The 22,962-nt window shown below is 36.7% G+C and overlaps 1 protein-coding gene across 16 annotated transcripts in view; it reads right to left on the bottom strand.

The window, feature by feature from the left end:
* MGA (MAX dimerization protein MGA) overlaps positions 1 to 22,962 on the bottom strand; it is a 159,107-nt gene that overhangs the window by 10,899 nt on the left and 125,246 nt on the right. For 5 of the 16 annotated variants that reach the window (XM_082846070.1, XM_082846071.1, XM_082846072.1 and 2 more), the window contains exons 10-19: positions 21,219 to 21,445; positions 19,798 to 19,974; positions 19,114 to 19,186; positions 17,282 to 17,799; positions 14,769 to 15,066; positions 12,478 to 13,104; positions 8,907 to 9,197; positions 7,215 to 8,725; positions 3,900 to 4,030; positions 1,092 to 1,143 (exon numbers count right to left, since the gene is read on the bottom strand). In XM_082846070.1, the coding sequence (XP_082702196.1) occupies positions 1,092 to 1,143; positions 3,900 to 4,030; positions 7,215 to 8,725; positions 8,907 to 9,197; positions 12,478 to 13,104; positions 14,769 to 15,066; positions 17,282 to 17,799; positions 19,114 to 19,186; positions 19,798 to 19,974; positions 21,219 to 21,445 (3,905 nt within the window). Of the gene's footprint in view, positions 1 to 1,091; positions 1,144 to 3,899; positions 4,031 to 7,214; positions 9,198 to 12,097; positions 13,105 to 14,199; positions 15,443 to 17,281; positions 17,800 to 19,113; positions 19,187 to 19,797; positions 19,975 to 21,218; positions 21,446 to 22,962 lie in introns of those variants that run through there. The other 11 variants (XM_082846084.1, XM_082846082.1, XM_082846080.1 and 8 more) reach the window with 11 other exon arrangements.

Here is a 22,962-nt window from a genome sequence, read left to right as displayed (position 1 = left end):
CAGTTTCTTGGTTTTGTGTATGTGTGTCCCCCCCAACCTTGATGTTTCTAACTGCCTTTATTTTCTTGACACTGTTTACCTTTATCATAGTAACAGTGGTACCATATCATGGGGTATGAAAGTACCCCCAAACTCTTCTACAAAATCAGTGTCTTTCTAAAGTTAAAAACATGTACATTAGTACAGTGTGGGAAAATCAAAGATACAACCAGATAGAAATAAAATTAATACTAAGTTTAAATACACCAATACACTAAAAATAATTTGCATGTAACAATAATGGTACAAAACAATGGACTGTGTAAATAGCTATTGTGAAAATTCTTACATCTCAAAAATGTTTTAGGATGTCCAATGAAAAAATAAAAATTGTGATACATTCAAAATAATTATGGCCCTGCAAACATGTATCATATGCTCCCCCAAATCAAACCAAACTCAAACTAATCACCCAGTAGTTTTTCAAAGGACCTGAATACCACCCTCCATCTCAACCCAATCTCATCATTTTTATCTCTTAAATTAAGAAGACAGAATAACAAGTGGAAAAATGGTTAAACAATTGCACTCTCTTCCATTCTTAGTGTTAGTTAGGATAAAGAGAAAACCTTCCTTAATTATGGTACTATGATATCCTACACTGAGTACATTAAGAAAATCAAATAAGGTTTATAATTTCATGGCTCCCTGAACTGCTAGCCATTACTTCAGATAATAACTAATTTTTTAGATCACCAGAAAAATCAGGAGCCTAAATAAGAAAGAATGCCAGCCTGTTTCACATCATATCATTACATTATAGGATTAGTTTTCAAATAAGCACATCAGTTTTCATAAACTCCATACCCATTTTAATTCCTCTAAATTATTCTATCAACTGGGGGTGGGGGGCAGTAGACAACTGAGAAGGGAAAAAAAAAGCATTAATAGTATAATTTCATTAAGGGGAAAAAAGCTGATTATATTAACTCACTGGTAAAAATGGCCCTGAAAAAAGTCATAGCTAATACAGCTAATGTTGTTTTAACCCTAAGGACAAATGTTGTCAATTTTATTAAATGACTAATTATCATTAAACATACTGTAAATACCTTTCGACTCTTTTCAGCAGCTTTCTCATCTGTAGTGATATGCGTACGGCACCTAGATGAAGACAATATTTTCCAATTCTTATTGAAATTCAGTAATCTAATACCTATTTCATAGCTATATTAAACCAAACCATCCCAAATTGTCTAAATTGTAAGCAGCTTCTTTTCCCCATGGTCCAATATGTGGCAATATGATTTATTCAACAATATGCTTTTTTCTCAAATAAAAGTGTCCAAATAGACCCTAAAACTGCAAATTACTTTTTTTCAATTGTGAAATATTTCAAACATATAAAACTGTACAAATAAAATACATAATCAACATCCAGGTATCTGTCACTAAGCTTGAGAAATAAAACATCACCAAAATATAGGCACATTCATCACCTTCCTTCCTTCCTTCTCGTAAGTAAATGCTCGCAAACTGAGTTTACCATGCACATCTTTACAGTTTCTCCTAGGAATGTACTGATTCATCCCTAAACAGAAGATATTATGTAGCATTTTAAACTTACATGTAGTGTATCTTTCTTCAACTGATTTGTCTCATTCAGCACTGCATGTGAGATATGTTGATATATCTAGTTCAATCATTTTAACTGCTATATAGTATTCCAAACTGTTGAATTTTCCAAAATTTGTTTTAGAATGTTAGTAGTTATTTAGGTTGTATCCAAATTTTCACAATGGCAAATTTTCACAATGGCTGCAATGGACAATCCCAGACATGACCCCTTGTACATGTGTGTGAGCCTTTCTAGGATGTATACCTAGGAGTGGAACTGCTGGATGGAAGAAATGCATGCACATCTTCAACTAAGGTCATGTCATACTGCTCTCCAAAGTGGTTTTAACTTACACTCCCACCTGCAGAATGTTCCCATTGCTCCACACCTAGACAACAGTACTATCAGAAATCTCGATTTATACCAATCTTATGGGTATAAATTGGTAAAGTCACTGTGGTTTAATTTGCATTTCCCACTTCGCCTTCCAATGCCAGGGGTAGAGGTTCGATCCCTGGTCGGGGAGATAAGATCCCACATGCCTCGGGGCCAAAAAACGAAAACATAAAACAGAAGCAATGTTGTAACAAACTCAATGAAGACTTTAAAAATGGTCCACATCAAAAAAAAAAAAAAAAATCTTAAAAAACTTTTTTTTGCATTTCTCTATTACTTGTGAGGTAGAACAAATTTGCATGTTTACTGGCAGTCTTTTGTGAATTGCCCATGATATCCATTACTTACTTTTCTACTGGATCTTTTTCTTAATGATTTGTAAGAATTATTTTATATGCTTGATACTAATCTTCTGTCAAACACATATTGCAAATATTTTCCTTACAGTGTGAAACTGCCTTTTCACTGACAGAAATTTTTAAAATTTTAACAATCTGCTCCTTTACAGTTTTGTGTTGGTTATTCTTGGCCCTTTATTATTCCAGTCCATTAAGATGGTATCTCTCTGTTTACTTAATTCTTCTTTTTTTAAAAAATAAGTTTTATTTCTTTATTGGTTGATTGATTGATTGATTGACTGCTGTGTTGGGTCCCCGTTGCTGTGCGCAGGCTTTCTCTAGTTGCGGTGAGTAGGGGCTACTCTTCGTTGCGGTGGCTTCTCTTATTGTGGAGCACGGGCTCTAGGTGCACGGGCTTCAGTAGTTGCGGCGCAGGGGCTTAGCTACCCAGCAGCATGTGGGATCTTCCTGGAAAAGGGACTGAACCTGTGTCCCCTGCATTGGCAGGTGGATTCTTAACCACTGCGCCACCAGGGAAGTCCCTACTGAATTCTTCTTCAATGTCTTTCAATAACATTTTATAAAAGTCTTGCACAACTTGTGTTAATAATCCCAAACAGATTTTTCGTATTTTTAATTACATTTTTTTGCTTGTTGCTATTGTTTAGGAACTCGATTTTAGTATACTGAACTTACATCCTGCAATACTGCTGAATTTAAGTCTAATTAAGTTTTTAAGAGATTTAAATTCTTTCAGTCTTAACCAGTAGGCAACTGAAGTACCTTCCAAATAGCCCTGGAGTGAAGAAAAATACTACCTACAGCCCTCCTTAGACTTTCTCACTAGGAATGAAGAATTACTCTTTCTTAACTCATTGCTGCTTCAGGTAGCTGATGACATAACAGGTTGAAAAGCTCAATGTCTGGCACAAAATAACAACTCTTACCTTCTTTCCCTTCTTTCTCTCACACCCCAGTTCCTAATCAATACAAGGCTTACTCAGAACATTTTTTTCTAAGGCATCATGCTCTCTGTATTTTCATCTCATCAGCTGAACAGCTATGAAAATTTTTCTAACTGTAATGACCTATTCAACTAGCAAAGTAACCAAATTTAGAATTTAATGCCATATTCTTAAAAGAACTAACCTTTGTTGAATAGTTCACTTGCATCAGTTATGTTAGTTATCTCATACATTATCTCATTTAATACTTGAAATGGGGGCATTTTCTTCATTTCATAGGTAAAGAATCTAAGATTCAGAGAGATTACAGACTTGCCCAAGATTAAACAGCCACAAACTAGCAAAAGCAGTATTTTAATACCAATGTATCAGGCTCCAAAAGCATATGTTATTCACACTTATATACTGCCTCCTAGCAATAACAAGGCAAGTTAATTACCTCTGGATTACAGCTCCTCTCCTCATCTACTACTAAGAAAAAAGCTAGAGAAATAAAGGAACCATGTCAGTTACCCAGAACTCCTGAATAGAACATTTAGTTTTGCTTATGGTCATAAAATTACAACAACAAAAAACAACAATCCAAAGAGAAGTAAGACTTACAGCTGTTTGAAAGTCTGTGTATGGGCAGTTGCGGTCTTCAAGTGGACAACATTAACTTCCTCCGGGAGCTCTTCTACAGTCTCAATGTCCACCTGCTCTTCATCATCCTCAATGTATTCTACACAGTTATTCTGAAATACAGCATTTCAACAGTAAATAAAGTATTGGGAAGCAAGCACACCTAAACTTTTCAACTGATTGCTCCCCTTATAAAGCCAACCAGTGCCAAACACTGATCTTAAACCATGAGTACTGATAATCTTAAACTTGTTAATCATAAAATGGAATTAAGTCATAAAGACAACATATGGTTAGAGCTAACTACAAGAACTACATTATAAATCACAGATATATATTAAAAAGACATCATTAGACTGAAGAGACAGAGTCCCCAAAGGGCTGTATGGATGCTTCAGTGTTATTTCTAGTGGACAAAATTCAAGTACAGATATATTAAAGCTGCATAAATCTTAATATTAAATAGCAGTAAAATAGAATTTGGTGAGGAAGAAGGTAGAAAGAAGAAAAATTCAGATTCTAGTTTGAGTGCTTCATGGTTAATCCCATATTAAACACCCACATAAACATATTCAAGGCAGATATGGAAACAGATTATAGCCCAGACAGTCTTCTAAGTCTCTCAACCCTACAGAATGAGAGCTTTTGAAGAATTTCAGATGCCAAAGAAGCCCAGGTTTGCTGTACTTATTATACCAAAATATGAGTCAATCAGTAAGCATTTATTGAGCACCCACCACAGAAACTCACTGTATATTTATAACAGTAGACTATATGGATTATGGGATATGCAGATACTTTTAAGTCCACCTTTAAAAGCAGTGTTTACTATGTCAGAAACCAAACAGAGAATACATTATCTGTAACTGTACTGTACCAGAGAGGCACAACTCAAAATGAAGCATCCCCATCACCTTATTAATTCTATGTTTAAACTTGCTGGAAAAACTACTTACCCCCAAATTGCAGGCTCCCTAAGGCTAAAGGACATAAGTGATGCAAGTCATCATTCATGATCCCCAATTTAAGCATCATCTAAATAATGTGTATTAAATATAAACAATGGATATTAAAATTAACGTTAGGAAGCTAAATCAACAGAACCCCAAGGGTTTGAATAGTAATGTAGGTAGATGCTTTACCATATTTAAACTGAAGAATGTGTACTGCGTGGCTTTAATTGCAGGCTTTATAAATAATATCCAATAAACTTCATCAGAGAAGACTTAAAAAGGCTACTCACAACTTTCCTTACACTATTCCAATATAATGCTAATCACAGGTATAAAGTTATCATAGGTGTCAGACATAAACATAAATACAATGTAGAATTTAGATGTGAATGTCCTTAGTTTTAAAAGGCCAGTGTACCTGTCAGATTCCCTATTAGGAAATTCAAGCAATGCCACGCTGTATGACTAAGAAACACTAAAGGTTCCATTAAGTCAGTTCTACTGATAGCAATAGTTTTCACTGATTTTAAAGCTGGACTGTTTTTGACCTGTGGTTGCCAAGGGGGAGGAGGTGTGGGGAAGGGATGGATTGGGAGTTTGGGATTAGCAGATGCAAACTATATACAGAATGGATAAACAACAAGGTCCTACTGTATAGCACAGGGAACTATATTCGATACCCTGTAATAAACCATAATGGAAAAATTTTTTAAATTAAAATTAAAATAAAGTTGGACTGTTTTTGGTCTGATGCTTACCTAGGCTGACTTACAACGAAAGACCCTGCAAAAAGTGCAAGAAGATCTGCAATCTAACTCCTAAACTACCTATAGACCTAAGTCCTCAAAAAAGATTAGGTTATAGACAGAATGTGAGGCAAATGCATATAGAATCATCCAACTGTAGAGCTAGATCCTCATTTTATAAATGAGACAGGTGAGGTACAGAGATAACCAACATAGGAACGTTAGAATATTTAAACATTTTAGAGGTTTAAAATATGAATCTTTTTGCTATATTTTATCTCCGTAAGGCAGTTAGTTAGGCATTAACAGAGAAGGACCAGGTAACACAGGGAATGAATGAATCTCAAGGAAGTGAGATTCTAAAACTGCCAGGCATGACAATCATTGTATTATCTGCTCCTGAAGAGAGGGACACAATTTAGATTTCAAGGCACCCCACAGGCAGCTGGCTATCACCTCCTTATGTTTTACATCAGACCCCAGGTCAGGGGTCAGCAAACCACAGCCTACCATCTGTTTTTGTAAATAAAGTTTTATTGGAACACAGCCACACGCATTCAGTTACTATTGCTTATGGCTGCTTTCACTCTACAACAGCAGTTGAGTAGTTGCAAGAGCAAGTCATCTAGCCTGCAAAGTCTAAAATATTTACAATCTGGCCCTTTACAAAAAAAGTTTGCCCAACTCCTGCCCTATATCATATCTGACTCTCAAGTTACTTAGTTCAGCAAATACAACCCTAAATAAAAGTCTAAAAAATGGCTTCAGGGGCTTCCCTGGTGGCGCAGTGGTTGAGAGTCTGCCTGCCGATGCAGGGGACATGGGTTCATGCCCCGGTCCGGGAAGATCCCACATGCCGCAGAGCGGCTGGGCCTGTGAGCCATGGCCTCTGAGCCTGTGCGTCCGGAGCCTGCGCTCCGCAACGGGAAAGGCCACAACAGTGAGAGGCCCGCGTACAGCAAAAAAAAAAAAAAAAAAAAAAAAAAAAAAAAAAAGCCTTCAGAAAAATATAAATTAGAAAGGTCAAATTACAAAGAAAGATGACCAAAGTTCAGAATACAAATTCTAGACACTAATTTTAGGAGATGATTAAAAACAACTTTAGGCAGGGTTGTATTAAAATATTAAATAGTATTTTTCGTTTCTCTCCAAAAAGAAAAACATCTCTATAAATGCAGGTAGATAAATTATCTTCCAGTTCTAAGGCTGCCTATTCCCTGTTTCTTATATATATCTACCAGATAAGCTACAATCACTTCACATACAAAATGTCAAAGAAACTGAGACTGAATGGGAGTAGTGGTTTCAGACTTTTTCTTAAAAAAAAACCTAATTTGATAGGGACTCTCAAGCATCTATCCCCCTAAGGCTTAAGTCAGCCTTCCTATAATATCAGACAAGTCTCAAAGCTCAGTATAAGCTCAATAAATGTTACCTGACTGACACAGCCCAAAAACTACAAAGTCATTTAATCATGATCTAAACCTAGGCATCCAAATCAATGTATCAGGTCTTAGTGATCTTCTGGAAAAACTACTGTCTCTAATGAATCATTTAAATTCTTGAGGTTTCAGTCACAACAAAAATGGGCTCACCACCTTTTCTACATCATCAACCTCCTCACTCTGGTAGTCAGAAACAACATCCACAATCTCATCAATAGAATCATCGGTTTTCTCATTCTCATCTTCCTCATCATCCTCTTCCAAATCCAAAACAGTGAAGTCAGCACTGCTTCTCCCACCCTTCTTCTCTTGCTTTGGTTTTATCTGTTCTCCTGATAGCAGTAAGTGACCTTGAAAATGTCCTTCCCCTCTGCTCCCTTTGGTAGCTCTCCTAGGAAATATGGAGAAGGCTGCAGGACTAGAAATCCTACTCCAAGAATCACATTCAGTTTTTAAAATTTTGGCATTCTCAGTAGTTCCACTTTTTCCAAGTAAATCAGAGATGCCGTGTTCTTGTTGAAACACATCTGAATTTTCCTGACAAGTTTCTGTTTCTTTAATTAACTGCTCATCTGTCTCTTTCTTGCATTCTTGTGAAGTTCTAACACATTTCTGGGTCAAAGGGCCCTTTAGGTGTTTTCTCCACCTCTCCCTAATGCTGTCCTTCTCCAGAGAATCTCCACATCCCTTCTCCTTGGCCTCTGGCTTTGGATTAGATTGCTGCTCCACAACTCTGCTCCCTGAAAATTCAAGTTTACTTTCTTCTTTAGAGATAATTGGAAATTCATTTGATTTTTCCCCTGGATTGTCTAAGCCTTTCTGCTGTTCCACTTTCACATCAAGTTTTTTAAGCTGCACATTACTCACACTTTGGACTGTCATATTACTGGCTCTTCCAGAAATGGTCTTAACTTCCAGAACAGTCAGTTTTTCTTTGGAACTGTTATGATTCCTAATCCCATACTCTTCATCAACATTTTTATAGTCTTCACCTGTGTGTGAGCCAGTGATATAGGCATGCTGAGAAGGTTTAACAGTTGCAGGACCTTCTTCTGTAAGGGATTCTTCATCTAAATGATCACCCCCATCTTCCAAGGAATCATTCAGAGTTTCTTCTGAGACAGTAGCTCCTGAGTTTTGCTTTATTATATTAGCCTCAGGGTCTATAGCTTCTCCTCCTGACTGCAGGGTCTTCTTAGTTTCCTGTTCTCTTTTTAAAAAGCTTGTTTCATCTTTTTGGTCCGCATTCTGAGATTCTCTTTTCATCTGAAGTGAAGCAACATGCTGAAGAATGGAGCTGGGAACAGGCTTTTGTCCTGGGAGCTGCAACAAGGCAAAACTACCAGACTGGAGAGGAATAAGACTGGCTGTACCAACAGGCTGCCCTCCTGAACTATAGGTTATTTTGGTTTCAGAGCCTGTTTTGCTTGCAAAGCTTTGTGGTTCAGGAGGGGAAATCCTCAGAGTCAATGTACCAGACTGAGACACAAAACTAGGTCCAGAAGAAAGCAATGATGGTGCCTGAGTGATAACATTCATTGCTGGAGAAGACCCAACAGTCTGAATTACAGGATTCATAACAGAGAAAGAGGAGGACGAAGCAGAAGATGGTGGAGTCTCTGAAGGTTTGGAAGGAGTGGGTAACCGGATTCCCATCACAGACCCTGGTAAGAAAAAGAACATTGTAAATCACCACTGCCCAAATCAAGACTTCCAAAGTATGCATTTCTTTTCTAACAGGTGATTCCAAGACACTAAGAAGACCAATCCTGGTGTATTAACATACCATATGACCAAATGATTCAAGAAAAGAGAAACTTATCAGAAATATCTCTAATTTTATACCTGGGTTCCGAAACATGACAGGCTGTAAGTTGGGCTGGGTATTAGAGCCTCGAAGCTGATGCAAAGGGAGGAGCTGGACAATCTGCCCATTAGGGTGCCTGAACAGGTTCATTCCACTTGGGCTCCTAACAGGCTGCAAGACCATCCGATGTCCCTGAAGTTGTGTGTTTGGGACAGGTCTAAGAGTAGGAGAACCCTGCTGCACTGGAATCAACAACAATCGAGGTCCAGCACGTTTCACTGTGTTAGGAGAGACCTGTGGAGTAGCCACTGGAATCTGAGGAGCATTTTCTGAAAAACAGGAAATGGGAAACATAGTATCAGAATTTCCCTTTAATACTTGGGAAAAAATAATTATGACATAGGATCTAACCACGCTACACATAACTTCTACTTTAAACTACAGAGTTGGTAAAATCCTGTCCGTCCATGATACACTACTTACTAGTCTTATGGCTGAGACAATTTACTTTAAACCTAAGTATTAGCCAGACATTGCAGGGCCTTACATTTAGATTGGTAAAAAAGAAAGTATCAATTGTCAAGAGGTGCATTTAAAGAGATAACACTTCTGCCTAATGAAAAACATGGCCTCTTAACCTGGTTCTCATTAAAGTTCAAGATAAAATTCTCTTGTTCAACTTAAAAATTCAGGCTGTTAACACTTAATAGACTTATGACTTAGTTTCACAGGTCTTACTCAAGTAAGAAAAAGTCAAGGACTAAAAATCACAAAGTACTAAAAACTTCTTGGCTTGTAAAATTCACTGATAAATAAGCAAAGCATAAAGATTTGTGGAAATTATTTTTCAGAAGGAAAAAAAATACATACCCCCAAAAAATGGAATGAAATTAAGAGACATCAAAGAAGCAGGGAAATAAAGCCTGGTTAGGAAGAGGCAAAAGATAGTTTTAAAGCAAACAGAAAAAGCAGAAATTTAATGCAGAAGATGTGAATTAAAAGAGATTTCAAAATATTAATAGTACCTAAAGATCCACTTTAATGTCTGGAAGAAAATACTAAGGACATGAAAAAAAATAATATGAGTAATCTACAGCTAGGTTTTGGGTCACAGGAATAAAGAGGAAGGAATAACGTAATAGTAAGCATAAATGAAAGTGGTCTAACATTACCATTCAAATTACTGAACTTCTTTAACATTATTATTTCCAATTACCCCTTTTTTTTAAACATTATTAAATAAAATTTTTCATCAGTTTGTCACTAAATATAAAAATCAACAAGCCAAACAAAACAAAGATTTTAATATGTGATATTCTATCAGATAGGTACTCTGCCCAAAAAACATATCAAATTTCTAAAACAAAGTGAAGCTCCTAAGATTTACATGACAAATTATATATAGAAGATCCATGACTACTTTTGAAAATGAAATAAAACACAAAGACCAAACTGTTTATGAAAAATAGTGTGCAACTTAAAACAAATTCATCTATCTTATGTGAATTAAGAAACATGTTAAAGCATTCTTAATTTCCTGAACATTTCTATTCACATTAAGTTTTAGAGAGTGATTCAAAACCAAATAACTCCAAAAGCAGCCTTTAATACACACACTAAATATGTCATTATTTATTAATATGCGTGAGAGGGGAAGAAGGGAAAGACAAAAAGAAGGAAAGTCAAATGAAAAAGTCAGAGTTGTCTAAATCCCAAAGTTGAGATCTACTTTATGAACCTATAACAAAATTATACACTTCCTTAGAAGTTGGCAGTGATTTGAGTCAGCTCCATTTATAAAAGAGCAGGTAAGAAAATCTGTTAACATTAGTATTTCCTCAAGTAGTATTACAGAAGACACTTTTAGGTGGTAGGTGGATATAGAATAACACCATATCACATTGTCAGCATTTTAATCTTTTGATTAAAATACAGAAGAAATTACCAGTCTTTGATATTATGTCTTTAATAGTACGCCAACGTTTTCTAACTTTCTTCATTAACAGAAATAGCAAGCCACATGTTAAGAACTTACAGTAGCTGGCTAGTATTTGATACTTTTTATTATTGTTTCAGTGTATTTATTTATGAGGCTACCCTCTATTTTGGCAAGTAATGTTGGTTTCCAATAACAGTAATACTGCTCCTTTTAAAAGTACATTTAAGTGAACAAATGACTGGATTTAAATAAAAATGTTATGTCAATTGTATGATAGTACAAATGGGAATCAGAGCAAAATACCTGAATGTATGTTCCAAGTGACTGAAATCTGAGAGACAATGAACTACAAAAGGTAAACTGTTTTACAGTTTCATGACAGAATTAAAAATATAAAGAAAGGTTAGAATCCATGATTTAGAAGACATGACCAGTTAAAATATGACAAGATATGAACCTTGAGATACAAAGGAAATCAAAACAGCTTCATCAACAACTATCTTACTTTTGAAATTATATATTAGCCATTTTTGGTATGTTTATTTACAGGAAGTAGCGAAAGACAACAAATTTGATACTGTTATCCACTTTTCCTTTCAACAGCACTTCAATTTATAAATCACTTCTTTCCTAAAATATCAAGAGGGATTTGGACCATGCCCCTAAAGACAAAAATATTTAGTAGGAAAACTATCAGTTACCAAGACAGAACTGCTGTTGGCTATTTTATTCCCCCTTAAATCCTGCAAAGTCTTTCATACTCTTTTCCACAGTAATTCCTCCTAGAGTCTACTAAGAGAACAACTTGCTTTAGCTGGTTGAATTAAGATAGAAAAATTACCAAAGTGTTGAACTATTCCTATTTCAAATTCACTTAAACTAAGCCAACAAGAGAAAAAATTTCATTTTAACTATAAACTTAACATATAAAATATCAGAGTCCAGAACAAAGAAATATGCCTCCTTACTTCTATTTCAATCAGTTTACATATAGTAATTAAGCAGGAGAATAATGTCAGTAGTATATAGGAGTTGGGCTGATTCATAAATGATTTTTACTAAGAAAGAGGACCTAGAATTTTAATCTTAAGCAAGGAGGAGAGAAAGGGCCCTCAGCTTGGCTGCAGCAGAAGCAGAAGCCCTCCAATCTTTTTAAAATATAAAGCAGCAGCCCTCCCACCCCCAAAACAGGGAACAACTACATATGGTTCCCTCCTCAGAGATATGCGCCCCCAGCTCTCAGCACACAACAGGCTGCACTTCCTCCTGTGCCCACCTTAATGCTGCTCTACTGGCTCAGAGTTCCACTCCCATATGCAGTATTCTTCAGCCAGCATTTCCATTCTAATGTTTTTGAATATCATTAATCTCCTGAAGAAATCTCTAGCCCCATTAAACCATCTGTCAATGCTGTTTATCTCTAAAGTACCAGTTACAGGTTTTATTAGCGCTCTGGTTACAAAATTGCATGAATTTTCAGTGATTGTCCTAACCCTATCTTTACCACAAGCTCTATTATTTTCAGTGTTCAGTTTTGCAGAATGTAATGATTTTTAGGAATATATGTATCATGTTATAGCAGAAACACCTGATATATCTATAATCCTATCAAAACCACAAAGTTATATAAACAGCTGTCAGTAAACCAGCTTGTAACATCTAGGCCTTACCTGGTCTCTGGCTCACTGGTGGACTCCCATCAATTCCCGAGAGTATAATGGGAACAGAGCTCAGAGATGAAGTTGGTGTAGTCACCATGGAGGAAGATGCAGCTGTGGTCACCACGACTATGGAGGTGGAGGCAGTGGAAGCAACAGGAAGAGTTATGGTTGGAGGAGATGCTACCAAAGACTTAGGAAAAGCAACTGAAGCCACAGGGGTAGTTATCCCAGTCGTTTTGATAAGGTTCACAGTGGCTGTAGACTGGGTAGGTGTTACAAGGGTGCTGGTATTAGTTTCAGAGACCTCAACAACCCCTGCAGTGGGGGCACCAGAAGAATAAGTAGTTTCCTTAGTTCCCACGTCAGAAATAGCAGTCACAGGTGTCACAGCAGTAACATTCTCTAAAAACACTTGAGGGGTGGTAGTAGTGACAGCAGCAGTCACAGGACTGCACACCTGAACTGGCTCAGAAGAAACCACAGGTGTGACGACCATTACTGGAGAAGGTCTGATACTGAACTTCTGTGGCCCTGTTAGGGGTTGGGGTGTGCTAACTCCAGGTATCTTCTGTTGCAGGGCTCCAACTTTACTCATCACAAACTGTGTGAACACACCACCAGGAGAGGGTCGAGCCGCTGCAAATAAAAATTTGCTGGTCAAAAATCTTCAGTTCTCATATTTTATCCTTGTAGTGATTGTGTTTATCAACATATTGTGCACCACTGGGTCAATTTCTTACAGGTATTAAGAAATTTCTTACCTGCATTACACATGCCAATTTCCACCCACAGAAATCAAACACACCTCTCCACCCAAACCAAACCTTTAAAATTCTAACTTTAACAAAGGGATTGAAATTAGGTGTTCCTTCTGAAATTCTTTTGGTTATGCAATATAATCAAATTGCCAGGACACTAAAAAGACAGTACAGCAGCACACAACTTCATCATCTAAAACAGATGAAGAGACTGCACTCCTCCTCATTAGAAAGGACGCCCATACCCTTTCTCTCTGGGTGTGGATTTCTGCCTAGCTTCCAACTTAATAAAACTGTTTCTCTGTGTGCTCTCTGAATGAATGAATAAAAACAGATGAAGAAAGTAACAAGTTGAAACTGTATTCCTAATTCTAATTTTAAAACTTTTTTCCATCACTTCCTCCTGTCCCAGCACCTCCACCTCTTTATTGCTGTCCTTTTACAAGACAGTAAAGTTTTGCATTTTTCTAAAATGTATAAAGACATTTTTTAAAAGAGGGCAGGGGGCTTCCCTGGTGGCGCAATGGTTGAGAGTCCGCCTGCCGATGCAGGGGACGCGGGTTCGTACCCCGGTCCGGGAAGATCCCACATGCCGCGGAGCGACTGGGCCCGTGAGCCATGGCCGCTGAGCCTGCGCGTCCAGAACCTGTACTCCGCAACAGGAGAGGCCACAAGAGTGAGAGGCCCACGTACCGCCAAAAAAAAAAAAAAAAAAGAGGGCAGAATAAGACTATCTTTTTTAAAAATCACCAACTGAAGCTACTTTTTAAGAAAGAGGTAAAATGGGTTGTTTTTAAGGCAAGGCCTATCCTCCATCTTCACACAAGTCCAGCATTTAGCCAGAGATTTCAATTTCCTATTAGAGGAATAAAAATAGAGCAAATGACATTTTTACTTAACATTCCTAAATAGACCTGAAACAACAAAAAGAGGAATCCAGTAAACCAACTGTATATACTCTCAATGCTAAAACACAAATGATTTCAAGAAGGTAATTTTTTACAGACTCTAGCACTGCAATGTTAAACAAATGAGGTTTTTACTCACAGAACAGGGATGAATATAATAAAGCACTGTTTCCAAAATTCTATTTTACAAGAGCCTTCTACTCTAAGACTAATACTAACTCAACCCACTTTGATTCTGCTAGCTCCTTGGTTTCATTAAGTTCAAGAAACATACATATGACTGGTACCAAAAACACCAGTCCTCACAGGAAAAATAGTAAATTAGGGAAAGTATTTAAGAATACATCTGCCCTTTTGAAAAACAAAATTAAAAACCTAAGTCTTTTTCTACATTAATAAAAACAGTCTAAAAGTCTGGAAATAACTGTAAAACTAACTCAAATTCAGTTCATCTAGTATTGTAGGTCATCAGAAGAGTTACTAAAAAATTAAAAAATTCAGGCAATATAGACATCAAGAAAAAAAATAATGCCAACTTCTATATTTCTCTAAGTTTTACAACCCCCGTATCTGTATCCACTGGCCCAGCACCAGGTTACAACCCTTTGGAAAACATATATACAGTCCAACTTACCAATTGGTCTTTTCGCCGGGACAAATGCCTTCAGATTCTTCCCAGGGCGATTTGTTGTAGCGCTGGAGGAGGATGCCGTTTTGGAATTGGATGTTGAAGGCAACAGGGTACGTGGTTTCCTGGATGCAGCCACCTTGGCATTGGATGCTACCTTGGAGATGACAGTACTGAGGGTTGAGAGGTCCAGGACTGAGGGTCGCAACCTGCCTGTGATATAAGCAGCTAGCCTATTGGCTGGATGCAATGCCCCCATCTGTCCCAATAGCAACTTAGCCTGCGGGTAACTCTTACCATTAACCTGAAACAAGTGGCAAAGAGAAATTCTGTAAAGATAAAATTCTCTTGCTAACTCATCTCCCTTGACAAGGGTTTCATTTTTACCAGGTTTTAAAAGTCTGTTTTTCAGATTTAAAGGGAAAAAGAAATGGACTTTTTCCATTTGGTATAATCTGAGTATTTAGGAGATGGAAAAAAATGTTGTCATCTGATACTCTAAACTAATCTCATCTCCTTCATTTTGGTAGTTTGGAAACAGAGAATCTTAGAAACTCATCATACCTGCATCCTAGATATGTGTAAGATACAGTCAAATCTAAGGAAAACCATCCAATTGTTTTACTTGTCAACATGCAACTCTGGTTAAGCTATTAACAATCATCAGCAAAAAATATGAGTAACTGTGTTCCATGAAATCTGACAAGACCAGTGGCATGATGAACCCTTCTCATAAGCATCCTTCATATTTGAAAAATATATGGTGAGTCTACTTTAACTTATGAGAAAGCCACTGTTACAAATACCTAAGCCACAAAGTCACCTTAGTTTTCAATTTTCAAAAAACTCAACTTTGAAGATAATTGTCTTCATCTTTTGGACAAAACTTGGACTCAAGATAAATGCTAGTTGAAACTCATAGTAATTTTTTAAATTGTCAGAAGAAAATGAATCAATGAATGAGGTAAAGATTTTTCTCTACTGCCTGAGTTGACAGACCATCCCATCTTAGGCATGAGAATCATTTTTAAAAAAAGAAAACAAAAACCTCCCAAGTTTCTTACCCAAGTTCTCTATGTCATATTGCTAAGTGACTAGAGGAGATACCCTTTCCTGTCTCTCTTTTCCATCATTTAAAGGGGTGAGGGAGTGGAGTGAGGTGGGGAAAATCCTACTCTCTAAATTAATAGGGAACTGGTGAGGAGAATAGCTACACCAAGCTTCTCTCTCTTCTAAGACACAAAATTACTCTTTGCTACTTAAGTAAAATTGTTATTATTTCCAGAAAGATCAGGAATGTCTTTGCCCCATGTCTGATACAAAGAATACGATCTTTCCATCCTAAAGTAAACTTTACTATATAGTCTTCCAGGTTCTGTGGAGTCTGGATCAGATACCCCTATCTGCTCCTTTGGGACTTGCTCTGAACACTACTCAGTAGCTCCCCCAAAGCATACCTTATAACAGTGGCCTGACTGCTTATGCAGGTTCATATTTTACGGTGGCTTTCTGAGTCCTACACAGGAGAACACAAAATTTCTATGACTGTATCTGAGGGGCGTCTAATCTCACTAGAAATGATCTCAGGTAAGTCTCTGTTCTCAAAGTATCAATCAATAAATGAAACAAGGAGAAAACACTCTTCTCATCATTAAGAGTTTAAGAAATATCAACAGAAGCAGTTACATAGCAACTGCAACAGAAAGTTTTTAATTAAGTAGATCAGTCATAACAATGGAACAGACCTTAGCCCAGAGAAGCAGTTGAGCTAGTGAAGTCAAGTAACCTTAGCAATAAAGTCAGACACTACCCCACATTTGGTACTATGATATAAAAGTGCAATTGATATGTCACTGAACAAAAAGAGAAAAGCTTTTTGACTGTGACATTTTACCTCAGAACTTTTCTTTCCAAAGGATTTTCTAATGCCAGTATAATTTTACTAATATACCTGCCTGAATTACTTAACAGCAAGGATATAGATATTTGCCCTACAACGATTAGACTGCAAAAACTCTATGAATCAAATAAAGAAAAAATAAGTAAATTGTGGCTCATTTTTATATTTATGTATTTGAATAACACCATTCTAAATTTAAATTTTCTCCCAAGTTTCCAAACATACTGCCTATCTTAAAAGTCAGTTTCACCTTGTTTATTTTAAAAGCTGTCTGCTAATAATAATCCCAAGAACTAGACTGAATCCCTTACTCTCCTTGCTTGACTGTCAAAATATCACTGCAGCCCAGGTAATACAGTTTAAGAGCAACTTTCTAGGAAGACTAGAAAGAAAACTATAAGCCAATACAGTACTCTACCTTTCTGTTTGTAAATGTGCCAAAAATTCACCCTAGGTATGCATCTAACCTAGGCCTATTACAAAAACAGGTAATGATTTTGTCACCCAGTTCCCAGGAAATGTGAAGATAAGTAATATAAGGCCCACAAAGGGTTCTGAAAAATCAAGGTGTTTCCTAAGTATAAAAAGGTGCTACATCCAGATTAAAGATAATTCTCACCTGGATAAGCCCAGATGTGCTTGAACTGGGTTTACGTTTATAGGCCACAAGCTTCCCTGCAGGAGAAAGCCCTGCATAAAAGGGCAGACCTTTGCCTCCATGTAATCTCTCCCTCACTGAATCCAGGGCATCTGTCTGCACGGGAGAGATATCATCCATTTTCCCAGGGGATAATGGACCGTCAGGAGTCTCTGATCCAGATTTCTCAGCCATATCATCTTGGTCTTGACATGATGGCATAGAGATTTTCACACGAGAAGAATAAACAGGAGGATTCTTTTCACCCCGGCTCTTTCGCTGAGAAGCCAACTCAATGATGAAGCTGCCCACCTTAAGTGACTGTGGCATGTTGCTATTGATGTGCTGCGATAAGATGCTCAAAATCTTGTTCCGATCCTCCTCCCAGTTGCAGTCTGAGATGATTTCTATCAGTTTGGTGGGACCGCCAGGTGACCTCTGATGCACATAGGAGGTAGAAGAGGATTCCCCTTCATTGCAGGAAGACTTCCAGCTCTTTTCTGATAAAGAATTGAAAGATATTTCTGTATCACAGAATTTTGTACTGAACTTTGAAAAATTTTTATTTTTCCTGAGTTCTCAGAAACTGCCAGGGGCATAGAAATTCAACAGTTGCCCAGTGTCCCATTCCCAGGTACTTTCAGTGGTAATTTGACACTCATAATTTGGGAATTTTCCATGAAAAAAAAGATTCCAGATAATCAGACTATAAAATCTTCACTATTCTGCTCACTGGGCTCTCAATAAAAGGGAGTCCCTCTTAAGACTGCCCTAAAAAGCCATTAACTATTACCTAAGAAAGTATCACCTTGCAAACAAAGTATATAACCAAGGTTAGGCTTATTTGGGATAGTGTACTTGCTATCCATATGGGCAAAGCAAAGATACTTGCAAGATGCTTTGTAATATGTGATGGGTAAAGTCAACCCTAAAGAACAGCAGCAAGAGAGATGGTGTTTGGTTTTTAAAAAAAAAAAAAGTGAGCTCTATCTCTAGTTTCCACTGCAAATACTTCTGAATTACTTCTGTATCTCTAGATATGATTGCTCCACTTCTACATTTTATGCAAAACCACTCAAGTGTGCTTATATTCATGGCAACATATTAACTAAATGTATATTCACTAGCTAGATTTCTATAGCAGAATCTCCCAACCAATGTGCTATAGTTACAGATATGTCAGGATACAGATCCCCTCAGCCTTCAGGGTGGTCATGTTAATAGGTAGCTTCCTCCACTTGCCCCGGTGTGCTAACAACATTACCATTTTTTGTGTTTATCATGCCATTAAAAAAAAGTTAGGAGGCACTGCTGCTTAAATGTCTTAAGTTTTAAAGAGCAAAACCAAAAACAAATAGTTAACTCCCTAGACACTACCCTTCACCATAGTAATTCTGGCAGTAGCCTTTACTAGATAAATCAGCAATACTCCCTCCTTTCTCCCTCTGTATTTCTCCAACTGTGGCAACTATTGAGAACACCAGGGAAAATTTCAGTAGCTAATGATGCCAATATTGCTGAGGTTTTTATATAAAGAAGTTTAAAAACAAAAATCACTGACTTCATCCTAAATGTTTCTTGCAACAACATACCATATCAACACCAACAAACTGTACTTCTTAGAACAGGAGTGAGAAACACAGCAAATAATTGGAAAAAAACTTATCTATCATCTCTATTTTTAGCAAAAACTAGAAACAGGGTAGGTAGACATGCTCTGGATTGGTAGCTTTGATTTCCCCCCATTATTTGTATAATCCACACCTATATAATATAAATACTATCAAATGATAAGACCTAGTTTTCATTCTGACCTTGTGATTTATCAGAATCGTCCTCCAGGTCACAGGTGATTGGTTTCAAGGGCTGCTGTTCAGAATCCGGCTCCTGACAAAGAGAGTAACACAGAAAATACTTCAATTCAACACATATTTAATATCAATAGAGACTAGGACATGAGAATTAAATTTCTCAAGGAAGCCTAAAACGGTAGAAAGATTAAAGTGCTCAAAGAACATCTTCACATCCACATGCACAGGTGCATTACTATCATATTATACAACCGTAAAAACAAGTAGTCTTGCTGTTTAATGTCCTTGACAGTGACTGAGTTACCAAGAAAGAATTAACAGTGCACTTCATAGTGTAATTCTAGTAAAGAAGGAAAAATATTTGATGTTTAATGAAACAAGTTTCAGTTATTTAGAAAATTCACCAATGTGGAAAGATGCAAATACTAATAATCACATTAATTAAAACCAAAAATGTTTAAACTTTTAAAAGTTACTCCAACATCAGAAAGAATACTTTTAATGACCTTAAGGGAATATTCTCTAGAATAGGCATGCAGAGAAACATATAAATTGATAGACACATTATGTAAACCTTCTCTGCCCGTTCAGAATTATTTCAAATTATTCCAATAGTAATGCAAATTCTAATACCAGCAACAGGGAATCGGAAGTTAAAAAGAAAAATCTACGCAATAAGTAATTCACCTTTACATTACAGTTCTCAGGACTAGAATGACATGAGCCCTGCTGCTGAAACGATGGTGATGGTGATGGTGATGGTTGTCTCTGTTCCTCTTGTTTTCGTTCATACACTCGAACTCGGGCACAAGTCATCATACTTTCAAAGTACAAGTAGACTGGATCCTTGTCTTCTTCCCGAATCTGTAAGTTTCATACAACAAAACATTCCAAACACTGGGGAAAAGTCTCTGGGACTCCCAAAGGAAAAGGATGTTTAATCTTTGCTTCTATTACAACACTTAAAAAATTTAATGCAAACTTTAAAGTTAAATAGTACAATTACAGTTTGTATGTGCTGAATCTTGGGGCAGTTAGAAAGGATCTGGTTCTCTTTCAAGAAAATTCAGCACACCAGAGCAGTGCTTCTCAAATTATCTGCAGTGAAGGATAAATTTCTTAATTACCTGTCACACACAGACTGAAACTTTTGTAAAATAAATTACCAGAAAAATAAAGGCCAGGTCTTTCAGTATTAGATTTAATAGATAAAAATTTCTCTATCAACTTGTAGCAAAAGTTTCTCAACATCTACTCTCATTTTCTATACTTATTTCATCACAGACTAATAACAAACAGTTATAGATCAGCACTGTACGAGACCACACTGAATAGCACTGCACTAAAAGATCTTCTTCAATTTAATGGACTGTAAAGACTGAAATGGATTTATTAATAATCAGATATGCTTAAGCTATTAACACAAGAGAAGCATCAGCTCTTTTACCTATCATCTTCATCTGGTCATGCAAACGTTATTTTAAATCTTGAACTTTACTGTATATAAAGAAATTTGCTTTAAAAAGATCACAGTAATTTTTTAAACCTTCTCCCTAATGCTTTTCTAATAACGTGTACTACATACATCTTAATCACTTAATATTCTATACTACAGGAATAAGAGTACCTTTTGCAAGTCACGTTTAAAAAAAAAAAAGGCCCATCTTTATATGATCCTTCTAAAGAGAGATTTGGCTATCTTTAAGAATTACAGTAATCCTGCACAGGTCCACTTACACACCTTTTCGTCAACAGTAAATACTACAGTACTACATGATCCTCGGTTGGCTGAATCCACACATGCACAATTATGGACACAGAGGGTTAAATGTAACGTTATATGCAGACTTTTGACTGCACAGAGGGTCCACACTCTTAACCCCTGTATTGCTCAAGGGTCAACCATACTACTATTCACTCTACTTTTAATGACATTTTTTAAAGTGCCATCAATTAAACTGACTAAATCAGAAAGGGAAATGGCTTGCAGACATATTACCTGAAAGCACCATGATTCACAGAATACAAACCAAAAATCTGGTTGAAACCCATCAACTTTACAAATGATTTTTGTAACTTTCAATAAAAGATGTTAACACCAAGCTTACCACAGGATTGGGTTTGGGAGTATATGCCCTTGCAGGTTTAATTCCAGTGAGCAGTTTGCCCTTTACAGTAGTAGATAAAACTTCTGGCTGAGGCAACAACAATGGTTTCATAGGCTCAATGACAGAAGGCGTTGGGATATAAACTGGCTCTGGATCTACTTCACCTTCTACTTTCACCCATAATGGGTAATGTCGAACAGGCTGTTCAGGCTCTGTTTCACATATAGCTTAACAAAAAGAAGGGTAAGATTGTTAGATGCCTTTGGCAACGAAAGTTCACTGCGGCATTGCCAAAACAAAATACGCTCCTCATAAAAAGCACCAACTCATTAAAATAATCAAACAGATGCCCCCTAAGAAAACCTTTAGTTGCCCTCATGCACCTTAATTCATTCATCTATTAACCAAATATTTGTTGAATACCTATTATAAATCAGATACTGTTTTAGACACTAGAGTGAAAACAGCTATGACTAAAACAAAGTTCTTGCCTTCACAGAGTTTATAACCCATAGGAGAAAACAAACTAATAAACATATAGTATCAAGTAAGAAGAGCACCGTTGAACAATATAGCTGGGTAAATAAAGGATGAAGAGTTAACAGGAGATGCTATTATATTTAACATGGTCAGAAGAGACTTCCTCTAGTATCTTGGAAAGGTAATCATTCTATACTACAGTTTTTAATTTTACAAATAACAAATATTTATTGAACCTTACTATGTACAGACTCTAAGCACTTCATATGTTTTAAATCATGTAACTGTAACAATCGTCCTTGAGGTATTATTATTCCCATTTTGCAGAAGCTGAGGTTCAGGCAAGTCCATCAGTAAGAGGCAAAAGCAGGATCAAACCCAGTCAATCTGGCTCCAGAGCTGTTACTGTTGCCTTCTGATGACAAATTGTATTCAAAAGTTAGCCTGAACTCAGCACAGGAGCAAAAACACATTTAATACAAAAGCAATGAAACCTGACTGAGATGAAATCATACTATCAACAAGTTCTACAGAAAGGAAAATATGCATTGATTATTTAACCAAATTAAATGGAGGATCTAGGTTAATAGGCTGCTGGCTTTATTCTTAAAGCAAACTGCCCAATCCCATCAAGAAGACAGAGAAGCAAACCTTGTTTTTTGAATTTCAATAGTCAGTGCTCTGAGAGGATGTAGCTGACTCTGAACCAAAGACCCAAAATCTATGCCTAAAGTCACATAAAATGTGACTACGCAGCAACTGACACTTAATCAGACACTTAATCTTTTATAACAAAGCAGTATCCAAACCGCTACCTGATTTCGTAAGTAGTACACCTGCTCTGAACATTAAGACCCAACTAGTAAAGAACAATTTTGCCCCAAAGTCTCCTAAGGCTAACATCATTCAGAGCATAACCACAAAATACTGAATAAAGGCTTAAAATAGGGAGGAAAAAACCTTCAGAGCTAGAATGTGATTGGGCCAATTAATTAGCTACTTAGCAGTCTCTGTTAACCAACTTTTATAACTTAGCTTATTTATCACATAATTCACAAAGGCTGGTTAAACCCTAGTATTCATTCATGTATTCAAATATTTAAATGTTCACTATGTATCAGACTTTGTAGATACAGTAATGAACAAAACTGACAAAAACCCCTGCCTTTATGGAGCTTACATTTAAATTGGAGGGAAGAGGGTAAGGCAGGCAATAAACAAGACAAATAATGAAAATATGTTGGATTTTGATAAGTGCTTACGA

Source organism: Leucopleurus acutus, assembly GCF_964270905.1.
Source record: "Leucopleurus acutus genome assembly, chromosome: 1".
In the NCBI taxonomy this organism is placed as follows: domain Eukaryota; kingdom Metazoa; phylum Chordata; class Mammalia; order Artiodactyla; family Delphinidae; genus Leucopleurus; species Leucopleurus acutus.
The sequence above is the reverse complement of the archived record's forward strand: the minus strand, read 5'-3'. Positions and strand labels throughout refer to the sequence as shown.